Below are 14,049 nucleotides of genomic sequence, written 5' to 3'. Positions count from 1 at the left end.
CTGATCTTTCCCCCCATCCCACCCTCCCCAAGCCTGCCTGGGACCTAGTGCTTCCCTGCATGCCTGTGGTGCCCCCCAGGACTGCCCAGGCTGGGTGCCTATGGGCCATGGAAGCACCAGTCTCCTCTCCTCTCCGCCACCCCCCCCGCAGCTCAGGGACCGCTCAGCCCACCAGCAGCTCGCCCTCCCCTCCCCAGCACTGGAGAGGCTCCACCCTTGTGTACACACCACAGGGGTTTACTTCACCCTAAACTGAATCGGTGTTTTTGAAAGCCCACCGCTTCAATTTAGGGAGAATTAAACCAAAGGAGACCACCGTGGCATGTACAAATGGCCATTGATGCTAACTCCCATGGTGGAAGAGCTGATGCATCTCTAGGGCCAGCATCCAGGAGTTTAACACTGTTGCCACTTACCCCACCACTGGACCTTGTTTATCCAGTCTGTGAGAAGCCCTGCAATCCAGATTCCACCTGTGGGACCAACTGAGTTTGACACCCCTGTTTTAATCTACATTAAGAAAATTAAAAAAATAGCCATGTAAAACTTTATCCAAAGCTTTCTGAAAACCTAGATAAATTAAAACTTTTTGTTCCCTTTCTATCTAGATGGGCAGGTGTTACATTTAGATTGACCTAACTTGAAAAAAAATTATAATTCATAACTTTTAAGTAAGTAACATGGGTCTCCAAAATACACAAAGCTCTTCTTTGTTTTGTACTCATTCATTATTAGTGCCATGCAACCAACAACACACATCTTTATGATTTCTTTTAAGGTATATGGTATGAGCCAACATCTCAAAGCAAGTTTTCTTTCTGGAATCTGCAAATTATTCCCTTTTTGCTGTAGATAAAAAGCAGTCTATATTCTTTGATTTAGAACTTTTCTGTAACTTAGGTACCTGTCAGAAGGATAAAAGAAATATTGGGATCATGCATCAAAGCATGTTAAGTGCAAGACTGCATGATAAAGAGCAGACCGCTACAATTCAGCTGCGCAGAAGTCTAATGAGCACTCCTGGTATGGGAAGCTCCATCTGTTGTACCAAACCTACAATGACTCTAAGTTACTCTTCCACCATAAAATGATTTTACATCTGCTTTACTTAAAGAAGAGTATAAATCAGAAACCATTATTATAAATTTTGATGACACCTTTGGAGGAGATATGTATAGTATACACATTCTATGTATTGAAGGCATGCAAGTGATATATTGCCAAAGTTAAGTAAATCAGTATTTCCTGGCTGACTCATATATATCATCTGTGTTTATGACTGTTACTGAGATGTGAAAATTGACCCACTTCTATGAAGGCACAGGTTTTTTTCCAGACAGTAACAAGTCCAGTACACTATAATGACATCACATTTTTACTGGGCTGCATGATGTCTAAATGCCAACTTAAAATGTTGTTCTCTGAGAACAAATTGAGAATAAGCATGGGAATGCCACCCAACCATGTACAGGACCTAGTTTAAAAAAAAAAAAGTAGAACAGCCTGCCATTTAGAAATACTGCAGTAGTGGTATCATGGGAAAAGAAAGTGGGACATAAAGACTCCAGGGACAAAAAACAAAGTTTATAAGGAAGACTTCCACTAAAAATGGAAAGAAGAGCTTCTTTCTGATGGCAGGAAAATAACAACAATGCTAAAAAGTACTGCCAAAAAAAAAGTCTCACACAGTAATATAGGTATCACATTTTTAAATGAGAGTGAATAACATATTTCAAATTGCTTAGGTACTTTGAGTAAAAAAGAATAAGACCATAGGAGATTATGTTTATTAGTAAACCACACTTCAGTACAGGAGTTAATTACAAAACTAAGAAACATATAAATCTGTCCCCATTCCTGATTGATAATCCATTTATTACATAGCCTCTGAACCTCCTCTCACTCTTATGAAGGTCATCTTGATATGTTCAATGCTCTCAACCTCCTCCCAGACCTGGTTTGTGGGGAGGTAAGGTTTGGGATATGTGCAAGATGTCATTAAGAATCACCCTACTGTGACATATCTAAGCTACAGACCGGTACTGCTTTGGGGTTTTTTCCCCCCTTCTTTACTCAGCAGAAAGTGTTGAACCAGCAGCGCCTGGACCATCTCAGTGCAAACCACAAGGAGGAATTGTGGAAGGAAACAGAGACAGGAACTCTCAAATGCCATGTTAATTCTGTGGAGCGTACTATGTAGGTATATGCATAGATTTTGTCAAAGCACAAGCCAGCTAGAAAAGAGAAGAGTGTGTATGTGCGTGTGCATGAGTGAGTAGGGGAGAGGTAGGGGGGAATTGCCTGAAATACTATTTTGTCCATTCTACATTTTTCCCCTCATTACTGTATTTGTTAATTCAAATTATTTTATTAGGCACAACCTGTCTCTATGAATGCTTCGTTTGTAATAATTTCCTGAAAAATTTCTGAGTTTCGGAGGTTTGGGACTGGTTGCTCATAATATCTCAATGACTTCAAGCCCATCTGGTGACACTGTAAAAACTAACTATAGAGTGCACACCTAGCGCAGACAGTTCCCCTGGAAAAGATAAAATATCAATAGCCATGGAAAACATGTACTTCTCCTACTACAGCAAAAGATAAAAGATCCAGCTTTTGTGTGACAGTGTAAAGGCAGGGGGGGCAGCAAAGAAAGAAAATTCCTAGACAACCTAGTTTGTCCACCCTTCCTCTCTTATCAGTTATTTAAAAGGTGAAATTCACAACTTCCTGCTAAACAAAGGCAAAAAAAGTGAACTTGTTCAGGTAACAAAGGAGAAGAGGTCAGCTGAGTGTGTGAAATATTACTGTTTTCCTCATCTCCCATGTTCTCTGGCTGCTGGTCAGACTTATGCTGTTGCTTCAGCATGTTCCCTAGCAAGGAGATTGGCCTTTGAATTTGCATAAGCAGAATTTCATATCCGCTTCAGTGACCCATACCTCCCCAGCTTGTTAAGCACTGGCAGGGAGACCTTTACTAAAGTATACAAGGTTACCGCTTTAGATGAGGCATGGCAATGTAACCTTAAGAGAACTTTAAAAAGATCACCGTTGGAGATCTTACGATCTTGATTTTGCAGGGGGTATTGTGCAGACAGATATTACACAAGTTTTTCCCATCCCTTTTCACCAAAATAGATGGCACAAAAGGGCCTCAGAAACACAGCTACTAATTCAACTTCTGAGGCAGCTTGTAAAACTCTTATGTCCAGATGAGAAGCCTATGCAACCTCAGGTCTACCAGATCATGGGGAGGGAATGCCATCTCCCAAAACTTGTGGACAGGCAGATAAAGCCCTCTCTTACCCTGTTTTCCCTATTATTGTACTAGACCAGGATGAGCAAAGTCTGGTCCGCAGCAGACTCCATTTCTCGGCAACCCCTGCCCACATCACTGTGGCCGGTTTCCATGGAGACCCCAGAAGTGCTGGGACTGTGACAGTGTGGGACCAGGGTTTCCATGGGGACTAGCCCCAGCAGTGGTGGCAGGGTGCACGGCTGGGAGGAAAGCTGCTCCGGGGCTGGGATCCTGTAGCGGTGACAGCATGGTCCAGAGCCAGGGCAGGGCTCTAATCCGGTGGCCACGTGCCCCATGCAGGGGTGTGCAGACAGCAGATCATAGCTTTGCCCTGACTCCAGACTGCCACAAGATCCCAGCATTGGCTCCAAAGCAGCTCCCCACCCAGCCATGCTCCCTGCTAGTGCTGCTGGGGCTGGTCTCCATGGAAACCCTGGCCCCACGCTGTCATCATGGACCTGCTGTTCCTGGGGTCTCCATGAAAACCAACTGCAGCAACATGGGCAGGGGCTGCTGTGAAATGGAGTCTGGCTACAGGACATTTTGCCCACCCCTGTACTAGACCCTTATACGTTCCCTAGCATGACCATTTAGTCTCCGTAACCCTGACCACAGGGATACCTTTTCCCAGGAGAAGGGAAAGAGCAGGGCAGCAGGAGGAAAAAGGTGAGTGAGAAGAGATGCAGGCTGGTATAAAAGTAACTGGGAGGCAGGGTAGAAAGGGAGCGTAATGTGGGGGAGGTTCCAAGCCACATGTACGTGTGATATATGGGAGAACTGGGCTCGGTGTTGGGAGGAAAGGGATTAATGGCTCTCCTACTTTAGTGCCAGGGCACTGCAACACATTCAAAGGTACCAGCCCAATGGGAAGATCTTGTTTTGTCAATGGCTATACACCAATACCACAGCATGCAAGAGACCTTACAATCCCATGGTCTCTGAGAAGTCCTTATGGTGATGGACACACATAACATGTAGAATGGTTTAAACATGGCATGCCTCTTCAGTCCCTAGGAATCAAAAACAGTGGGACAAAGCACTTCTACCTACCCACCAAGGCAGACAATACACTGCAGGCTTTCGTCATTTCTAGGCTATTTAGTTTTTTGCTCTCATGTTTAGGAAAGAATAGAAAGCAGAAAAGTGAAGACTCCCCCAGCCACAGGTCACTTACACCCTGCAGCCCTCTCCCTGCCGAGTAAAGTGTGCAAGCACTACCCCCCATCTCCAATTTGCCCAGTGCAAGGCATGCTGGGCTGGGTGTTCACTCCCATCCCCTAGTGTCAGAGCCACAGCACATCACACAACTGTGAACCTGTTCGTAATCAGTGACATTTTGGAATGGCTCAGTTGTTATGTGTATCCGCACTTTGTGTTTTGGTCATCTCTTAGCTGCCTACAGAAAAATTCTCTTTTCTTTTCTTCTATTGCATCTCCTTCTTGCCTTCCTATATCTTATGTTACTTCCTCCAGTGTCTTTCTTGTTCACTATTGATCATTTGAGTCTCATTTCAAGACCCTCCACTAGCATCTCTTCACCTTACCACATTCTATCTCCTCTTCCTCACTTTCAAGGCCCCGCATAACTGTATCTTATTCCTATACCTCTGCTCCCATTTCCTGATATTCACCACACTTCTCAAAATCTACCTTCCTAAATCCCTATTGAATCTTTCTCCCACTCTTTCTTTATACTTTGTTTCATTACACCAAATATAGTGGCAATTGCTTCCTGCTTCCTTTGTTCCACTAACCTCATTAAAAGTTTCAGTAACACTTGGAAATTGGAACATTTTCTGATGCATTGCATGGGGGTTGGTCTCTGTCTATTTTAGAATCTGAGCTCATTGGTCTCATGTCTTCACCTCTGTTTAGTATAGGGCTGCGCATACTGTTGGTTCTCAATTTATAACAACCCTGAATTTTCTCCTCTTGTTCCATTTCAGCTGCAGAGTTGTATGAATGATACCACTATAAACAGGCTAAGTATCAGTTATGTCTCCCACTCAACTTTCAAAAAAAGAAGCTTACACTGTCCAGGAAGGCTGGACTGCCAGGATGAAGCCTCCTATTAAATGGACTTAGCTGTTGTGAAAAAGAGATCTTATGCTTGTCAAAGAAGTACCTGGATAAAGGAATGAGAGTACTGTGTTGACAGTAGCTTGCCTTAACGTCATTTTCCCATTCCTTGCTTAACATGCTGTTACTGAACTGAATAGATTGCATGAAATTTAGTCATAATAAAATGATGAAAGTAACCATTGTAGATCTCTATTCAAGGTTTCATATCTTGAATAGTGGGCTGATTCAGCTTCTCTGCCTTTCTATATCTTTGACAGATACATGTCTTATATCATCTATTTTTCTCCCCTGGCTGAGTATGCCTTACTTACTGCTTTTCCTCTCTCTAACTTATCTTCATATGATGTGCTATTAATCAACTGAAGACACCCTTCACTATTAAGTGTTCCTCAACTGATTTTTCTTTAGCACAAGCAGTTACTGGTTACAGGATTCCTCCCACATGGTGAAGCGGGGAGGAGGCAGTAAAGACTGTCTAGCCACATAAATACTATCTGGTATGTTTATACTCACCTGCCAGTTTGCTGCAATGCCTATACTGTTGCTTGTTCTTAGCTCAGTATATGGTGGGAGGGATGTTGAGCAATGCCTTGCATTTTTTTAAAGCTATTGCTCTTCATGTTCCTCCCTTCTTCTGATTAACCTGGCTCAATGCCTGTTCAGTAGCAACAATATTTTAATACCTGAAACAATATGTATACACTTTCCCAGCAAGTCATGCTTATCCATTCTCATGTTACCATATTTTTCTATGCTTGTATTATATCATTTTACATGCAAACTTTCAGAATCAGAGTACAGGGCTGAGGTAAAGGAAAGGAGAGAGAAAGAGAGGGAGAGAGAAGAGAGAGAAAAATAACACCCCATCAAGAATTTCAGCTGTTGTGAACACACCCAGTCTCCACAATGCAACAAAATGTGCGTGGGCACAGGTGGGTCCCAGTCTCTTTTGCTGGAGCAGAGCCCAAATCCAGAGTCTGAATGTCGACTTTCACTGCTGTTTGCTGTTTTTATTGGACTGAGGCCATTGCAAACATTTGCAGGTGGTTTGGCCATATTCTGACACTTAAATACTTGTGGTTGTGATAAAAATCAGAATATTGCTACAAGATGGGTCTTCAGGGCTTGATCCTACTCCCCCTAAAGTCAAAGAGAATTTTATCCAGTTGCTATCTATAATTCCTAGTGTTCATTAAAAGGCACATTCTCAGGGGGCACTTCATCTTCTCAGTAAATATTCACTTCTGCTTGAGGGTGTGAGAAAACAAAATCCTTTTCCTAATGTTTTACATACATGTGGGCTCAAACAGAACACTCAGATCCAAACAAAATCTGAACCAGGATTTGATCTCAATTTTTAAATAGCCAAACCAAAACCACCAACCTTCAGGATGTTTGTAAGCAGGTTCTGAATGTCTTGGTCTCAGAGTTTATGATAATTTGCCTAATACTGAAACCACTGCTGTGTCTGTGTTCCTCCTGAATGATTCTTGGTTATCATCTTAAGTTTAGAAGGGTACGATTAAGTGGAAATGACAAAATATGTTCTTTGATAAATGCTGCAAACATCACAGGGAAAAGTCTATGAAAAATAAAGTACTCAAAAGTTTGGCAAGAAGCTGAAGTCCAAAATATAGCAATTTTCTCCTAGAGAAACAAAACCTCCTTGGATGAGGGAAGAACGGAGAATAAAGTGTGCTGGAGGTCATATCACTCACCTCATTCACGTACAGAGAGCAAAGCTGCTGACAATTATTTCCTAGTAGAGTAGCTCTAGGCAGCATGCCTATATTAGTCAATCATGTACCAAAATGTAGATATATGTTATGAAATAAGTCACCACCGCAGACACTAGCGATTGACCAAACACTTTTCTCCTAAGTCTTCAGACATTTCTCATCTTGACTGAATGAAGCCTAATTCCAAGCCACTGAAGGCCCAAACCAAATGTACACATATATTTCGTTTTTGGCCTTCAGACTAGATAGATAGATAGAATATATATATTATATTATTAATTAAATATTTATTAATTAATACTATTTTATATCTTTATTCATTAATGTAATTTATTTCTGTTAAGTATTTCACTTCTTAAAACAAAAAAAAGTTGGTTTACCACCTGCAAACATCTCATGTGCACGTGCGCACGCGCGCACACACACACACACACACACACACACACAGACATAGGAGATGTTAGAAGGTGGTAAACCAACTTTTTTGTTTTAAGAAGTGAAATACTTAACAGAAATGAATGTCATCAATGAATAAAGATACAACAGTATTAATTTATAGATATATTCATATATATAAATTAGTAGGAATAAATTGTATTAATGAATAGATATAATTAACTAAGATAGAGATAGATCTATCTTAGTTAATTAGTTAGTTATATCTATAGCTATATACCTTATTTAGTTAGTCTATAAAGGTGCATACCTACCCTGCATTCTGACTGACTTTAGACTACATCACCAGCTACTTGTCAAAACCAAACTGACAGCACTCTACAAAACCACATATAATACTGGTTATAATACTGACATAACTTTTTGAAACCTGAATAAAGTCCAGTAAGATACACCTGATCCATGCACCAAATGCTTTTCTTCAAACTGGAATCATAATTGCCCCAGATAAGTTATATTAGAAACTGAATGGATAACTTTAGTTAATTAACGTAATTCATTTCTGTTATGTATTTCACTTCTTAAAACAAAAAAGTTGGTTTACCATCTGCAAACATCCCCATTGAGAGACTCGATCTTTGAAAACCTGCAGGCTTTTTAGTTAATGGGACACTCACAAGGAGTTATCTTACTTATATTCAGAGGTAGGGAAGATGCAGGTAAAAGGCATTTCAATCCTGTAACAGAAAAATATTGCACACAGTGGGCACTACCAGTTACCAATGATTAATAATAGCAGCAGCACTTTCATTCTCAGTAACATTCAGTAGTCAATATTTTTAGAGATGTGTATACTATATGCATAGTTGATCATTATAATATATAAATAAAATACATACGCATACACACACACAAAGTTCCTGTATTTGAAAATAAAGACTAGTAATTGTCTACATATATATGTATATGTTTAATGACTACTAGTCTTTATGTTTAAATACTGTAACCATGTGCAGTTATAGTAAGTGTATGCATAAAGTATATACATTTTTGTGCCTGCTGTTTTGAAAATGTAGGCATATATACAACTCATGCAAACCAAATGAACGTTGATGGTATGATAACATAAGAGGCAAAAGGACTTATATGGCATAGTTATAAATAATATAAATATGAATAACTATAAATACTAACTGATCATTGTAAATTGGACACCTTTTCACAGAAGTCTTTGATACCAAAAAACGTTTACCTTGATATTCCCAAGACTGCCTTTACACTTTGTTTGGCAGTCCTCGACTAACACAGAACTTAAAAAACAGAAGGTTTAATCTTGCAATGTGTTGAATGCTCCTGCTAATGACTGAACACCAGTGCCCAATGAATGAAATGTGATATCAGTACTTTAAAGATCAAGACAATCAGTACTTTAAAGATCAGGCCCAGAAATGTCATCTCTCCCCCTTCCCAACAAAATTTTAATAGCAGCTTTAACCTTAGATTTTAAGAACACAAAACTAAATCACATGAAGCGCAGCAGAACTTTCATCCAAGTACATCCATTCAGCTTCCATAACAAACAACACAGACAAGTCGTATGATTGTGGTTGCCTTTTCACCACAGGCTGTGCATCACAAATTATGGGAGATTCTCCAGCATAGTAATGGATTCCAGGTAAATTTAGTCATACTTCTTGAAAATCCAGAACCTCATGGCCTATTCCATAACCACTAGGGTGGAAGGCAAGAAAAAAAATAGAGTACTTGGACTTACCCAATCTGTCGATTTGTGGAAGGTGCTTGTGTTATGACTGAACTGGACTGTGGAGATGGCATGGCTTGTTGAATCACAACGCTGGTGTCATGGTTTGGCATCCTAGTATTTGTGAGCTGGTGGGTTCCAGGCCCTGCCATTGCTCCTCCAACTGTGTTATGCATTGAGATATTCTGTGAGAGGGAGAAAAGGAATGGAGGGGAAAAAATAAAACTATAGTTTCTTCTCATGTTTTGTACGACTAGAAGTAGAAAGCTGGAAGAAGTGTCAACAAAATGAAAAGTTATTTGCTCCTGGCAAACCTCAATAGATCTTGCAACTATAAGGAATGAAAAATAACCATTTACTTTTACAGAACAATACAAATGGAAAATACCTGGAAGTTGGCTAATCACTCTTCTGCCGTTCTGACTTGTGATGTATAATGGGGACATTTAGCACATTTTTCTGACTGACTCTGATATCTATTTCATTTGAAAATGATTTTTGTGATAAAGACATGACATTTTGATTTGCTATTCTGTTGTTTACTGAGTACTAGACCTGCTTGGAATGAATTAAGTGTAATGGTCTCAAAGTAGTAAACAATACATGGTATTCTATCATTACAGCCATTTCTTCTAGACTCAGTAGGTAACTTAAAGCAATATTATCCTAGAGCCCACTGAAGATGGTAATTACATATAATTTTGAATACATTTCTATCATTAGTATGTGGCTTGTTTTACAAGAGAAAATGTAGTAGCGAAAAATCCTATTATTTCTCTCTTCTCCCACCTGCAATCTATGAATATTATATACATCTTCAATAGTCATGACAACGCTCACATTTCTAACAACATTTTAATTCATGAACCAATTTCCAGTAGCAAGCATCAAAATAGCTAAAAACAACAATATTCTAATATTCACCTTGTTTTACAATCATACTGACAATAAAGTGATACTAGAAGGATAGTGATACTTGAATGGTGGTTCAATATGATCAGATACCACTACTAGCTTACTTATTTCCAAGTACTTTAGAGAAACAAGGGAGTATAGGAGCCACAGAAGTAGTAACAGTTCTCCACACAGGTTAAGGCATCTCTCACTTTCTTCTACTGACAGCAGATTCTTTGTCTGCACATACTTCCCTTCCAGAAGCAATTACTTGGATAAGGTTGCATCAGAAATTCCCATGCAGACCTTTCTGAGATTCAGAAAACCGCTGCTCATTTGTGCTCCTGGCCAGAATAGTTTTCTCCCAAGGGTCACAAAACAGTGACCCAGATAGACTACGCTAAGCTCCTAGTGGGGAAGGCATGCAACAGAGATTCTGTTCCCTCTTCCATGCTTCCTTTTACCTCTGTCCACACCACCAATGTAGGGTATTGGGCTGAATATTTTGGATACCCAGAACATATAAAGGGCACAAGAGCAACAAGTCAAAGCATAATAGTCACACATTAGAAAGAGACAGGCACTGATTGTAACCTTTGCTGACATCAATTGTACTCTGCAGAGGCATAGCACAGAACAGGACTGGGCGCAGAAGTGTTTCCATTTTCTTCTTCTCCTTCCCTATAATTTCATGCCTCCCTAAGCTATAAATGGTTTGTTGTTATAAGTCTGACAAGTCTTGGTTGCACATTATAATTGTAATTTTTACTTTACATGCACACACTTGTAACTAAGTCTTACAATTATAACCATTTAGAATAGACACTTCATATTTTCAGTGACTCAACAGTAGACTGAAAGCAAGAGAGCTGAAAAATTGAAATAACTATCAATACAGCCAACTATGAATTAAAATAAATAATTGAAATAATTATTGGTACATTGATAATTCCTGTGACTAATGTAAGAGATGTTTTCAGGTGTGAGTTACGATAAGACACCAAGCTGCAGAAAGCAAGCCTAACGTTCCCCAATGAATGTCAAACTTGGCCTGACTTTAATGTTTACCAGAAGAGAGTTTTGCAAACTAAGAGTTATTTTCATTGGAATTATGCTAATGAATTTACAGAGAAATTCAAATGTATTCATATCCAAGCTGAGCTCTGAACTGGATCCAAAACACTGAAATGTCCGTCCCCCCCCCCCCAAATAAATAAATAAAAAGCTTCATTTGAATTGCAGACTCTAATATCAATCTTTGACTGAAGCAGATAAACCCTAAATTAATGACTGAATCATTAGTTTGGGATTTGTGTTGCTTCCTATTCATGTTTGCTTTTAAGGAGTTCTGCATACTTCTCAGTGAGGAGAGCCTGGAGATCACCTCACTTTTTTTCCTTCTCCATCTCTCACTCTCATCAAGATCCTGACTGGGATAAAACTGACACAGGAGGGAGCTCTCATCACACCAGCCAAAGGATGAGGAGCTGAAGAGACTGCCGATTTACTAGGTTGGGAGAAGTCTCCCACTGCTTTTAGTAGAGGACAGAAATCTGTGATAATAGCTGGTCTTTTATCACAATTACTCTTCCATTATTCCTGACCATCTCAGAGCAGATATTTGTAGCTATATTATTATTAATCAGTTAGCACAGTGGTGCATCCTATGGTTTGCAGAAACTTGTCACAGGTCTCTCCTCATGGCTCTGAAAATTGGGTACTGGGGAGTGGTGGCAGTGTAAATTGCTGTTCCCCTGTCAAGTTTCTAGATTCTCCCCCTGTGGGGAGCCCCATGGTCTGGATGACGTGGTTGTGTGAGCTAGACTGTTTCAGCGTGTGGTTGGGCTGGCATGCAGGGTTGGTCCAATGCATAGCTGGATCTGGGTGAATGGGATAATATTCCCAGATCTGACCTGCGGACCAGCCCTGCATATGGGTTCTAGCCAATGGGCTCATCTAGCTCCAGGGACTCATCTAGCCCAGAAGGCCATATAGGTTGAGCACCACTGGTTTTGCATATTTGGACCCAAAGGTTACCATCGGGGATGGGGCCCCACTGTCCTAAGCACTATTGAAACACAAAGAAACAGGTTTTGCTCTAAAGAATTGTGTTAGGGATTTCAGGTCTTACCTCAGTCTCACTGGCCCACAGAAATATACTTCCAGCCTAAAACTTTCCCTGTGCAAAATGGAGTTTTATTTTTTACCTAGGAGAATTTCTACAATCTTTGATTTCTCCTCACCCTGAAGAGGGATGTGTGTGCCCATAAGCTTGCAAAGAAAGAATTTTTAAAATATTTTTAGTTGGCCTAATAAAAGGTATCACCTCTGAACCAAGACTTTTAGAGTTTTGTGTTTCACTCAGCCTCACTGAAAAAGAGAAAGACTAGCACTGGGAATTGAGGAAATCAGGTCCTAATTTTTTGTTAGATGGCACTGAAGAGTATTTGTGGCATGCCCATAGACCTTGTGTACTTCATTGTGTTTTTAACAATAATCTTTAAGCAAACACCAGATATAAAAGAGATAGTGTTTTTAAAGCTAATATTTTTTTAAACCTGATCCCAAAAAGATGATAATGTATTCTGAACTCAGATTCCCTTGGGAGTACAATATTTACATTATCTTCTACTTCCTAACTTCTTGCAAAAGTCAGTCTTCAAGAGGACACTTGTACCTTTTTCTTGTATGACCAATGGCTTGAAAGTACCACTTTCTTTTAGAGGCAGAAGTCTATTGGGGTTTTTCTTTTATGGTCTAGCAAACAGGTACATATATTGTGTCCAAAATAATACTAGCTGTTATCCTACTGCCAAGCATAGGAGGAAACAAAAAAACCTCTCTCTCCCTCCTGATCTTCTCCATGTCTTTGAATACTACTGCTCATCTACAGAGGGATCGCCTTGCTGTCCATCATAGGAAAGATCATTGCAAGAACCCTCCTGAACTGCTTCCTTCCACTTGCTGAAGAGCTCCTCCTGGAATCTGTGTAGGTTTAGGACATCAAGGGGTACAACTGAGATTCTCTTCACAGCTTACCAGCTGCACGAAAAATATCAGGAACAATATAAAACGCTCTGCGTGGCTTTCTTTGACCTCACACAAGCCTTCTACTGTCACCAAGAAATGTTGTGAATGCCCACTGAAATTTGTCACATTCTTTGCCGTCTCCATGACAGTGTGCGAGCGCTGGTTCTCAGTAACAGATCTATCACAGATCCCTTTGAGGTTAAGATGGGAGTTAAAGCAAGGCTGCATCATTGCTTCAACATTCTTCTCGATACTTATCATCATTCTTACCCAGAGACAGTGAAGAAACTGCCCCTCTGTCTAAGCAAAAAGGGTGCATTGAACTATTTTAGAAAAAGACCTACTAGTGAGAAATTGTTTTACTCTAGAGGAGATATGGACATGGAACCCCTGTAAAAATCTGCCTTTTATTACTGTTACTAGCCTATCAAGAATGATGTGGGGGGAGCAGGCAGGGACAGAGGCCTGTGTCCCTCTCACCCCTCCCCCCCTTCGCCTTGGGTCAGGGCTAGGGCCAGGGCCATTCCCCCTCTCCCCTCCACCACTTTGAGCTGTAAGCTCCCATTCCCTTCCTGCTCCCCTCCCTCCCCTGTTCCCCGCTGCCTCCCCTCCCTGCCAGCTGTTGTTGAGGAGGTGGGGGGTGCTGGCCCCTGGCTCCAAGGAGCAGACCAGGAGGGGGCGAGGCCAGTGCTGCTGGCTTTGCCCCCTTGCCCCACTCCATCACCTCCGTTATTGCAGCGCTCCAGGCCTTGTCATCCCCCCCAATCCCACCACCACCCCAGTGTATGAACAGCATTCATATGATATGCTGTTTTAGAATGTCCCAATGCTTGCAACAATACAAAGGC

The 14,049-nt window shown here is 40.7% G+C and overlaps 1 protein-coding gene across 2 annotated transcripts in view; it reads right to left on the bottom strand.

Moving 5' to 3' along the window:
* Positions 1-14,049, bottom strand: part of CREB5 (cAMP responsive element binding protein 5) — a 427,781-nt gene that overhangs the window by 271,738 nt on the left and 141,994 nt on the right. For both annotated transcript variants that reach the window (XM_019508640.1, XM_019508641.1), the window contains one exon: positions 9,290-9,462. In XM_019508640.1, coding sequence (XP_019364185.1) covers positions 9,290-9,462 — 173 coding nt within the window. The remainder of the gene's footprint in view (positions 1-9,289; positions 9,463-14,049) is intronic.

This window comes from Gavialis gangeticus, unplaced genomic scaffold (assembly GCF_001723915.1).
Source record: "Gavialis gangeticus isolate Ggan-Ray unplaced genomic scaffold, GavGan_comp1, whole genome shotgun sequence".
NCBI classification, from domain to species: domain Eukaryota; kingdom Metazoa; phylum Chordata; order Crocodylia; family Gavialidae; genus Gavialis; species Gavialis gangeticus.
Note: the sequence above shows the minus strand (reverse complement) of the source record. Positions and strands in the feature narration are given on the sequence as shown.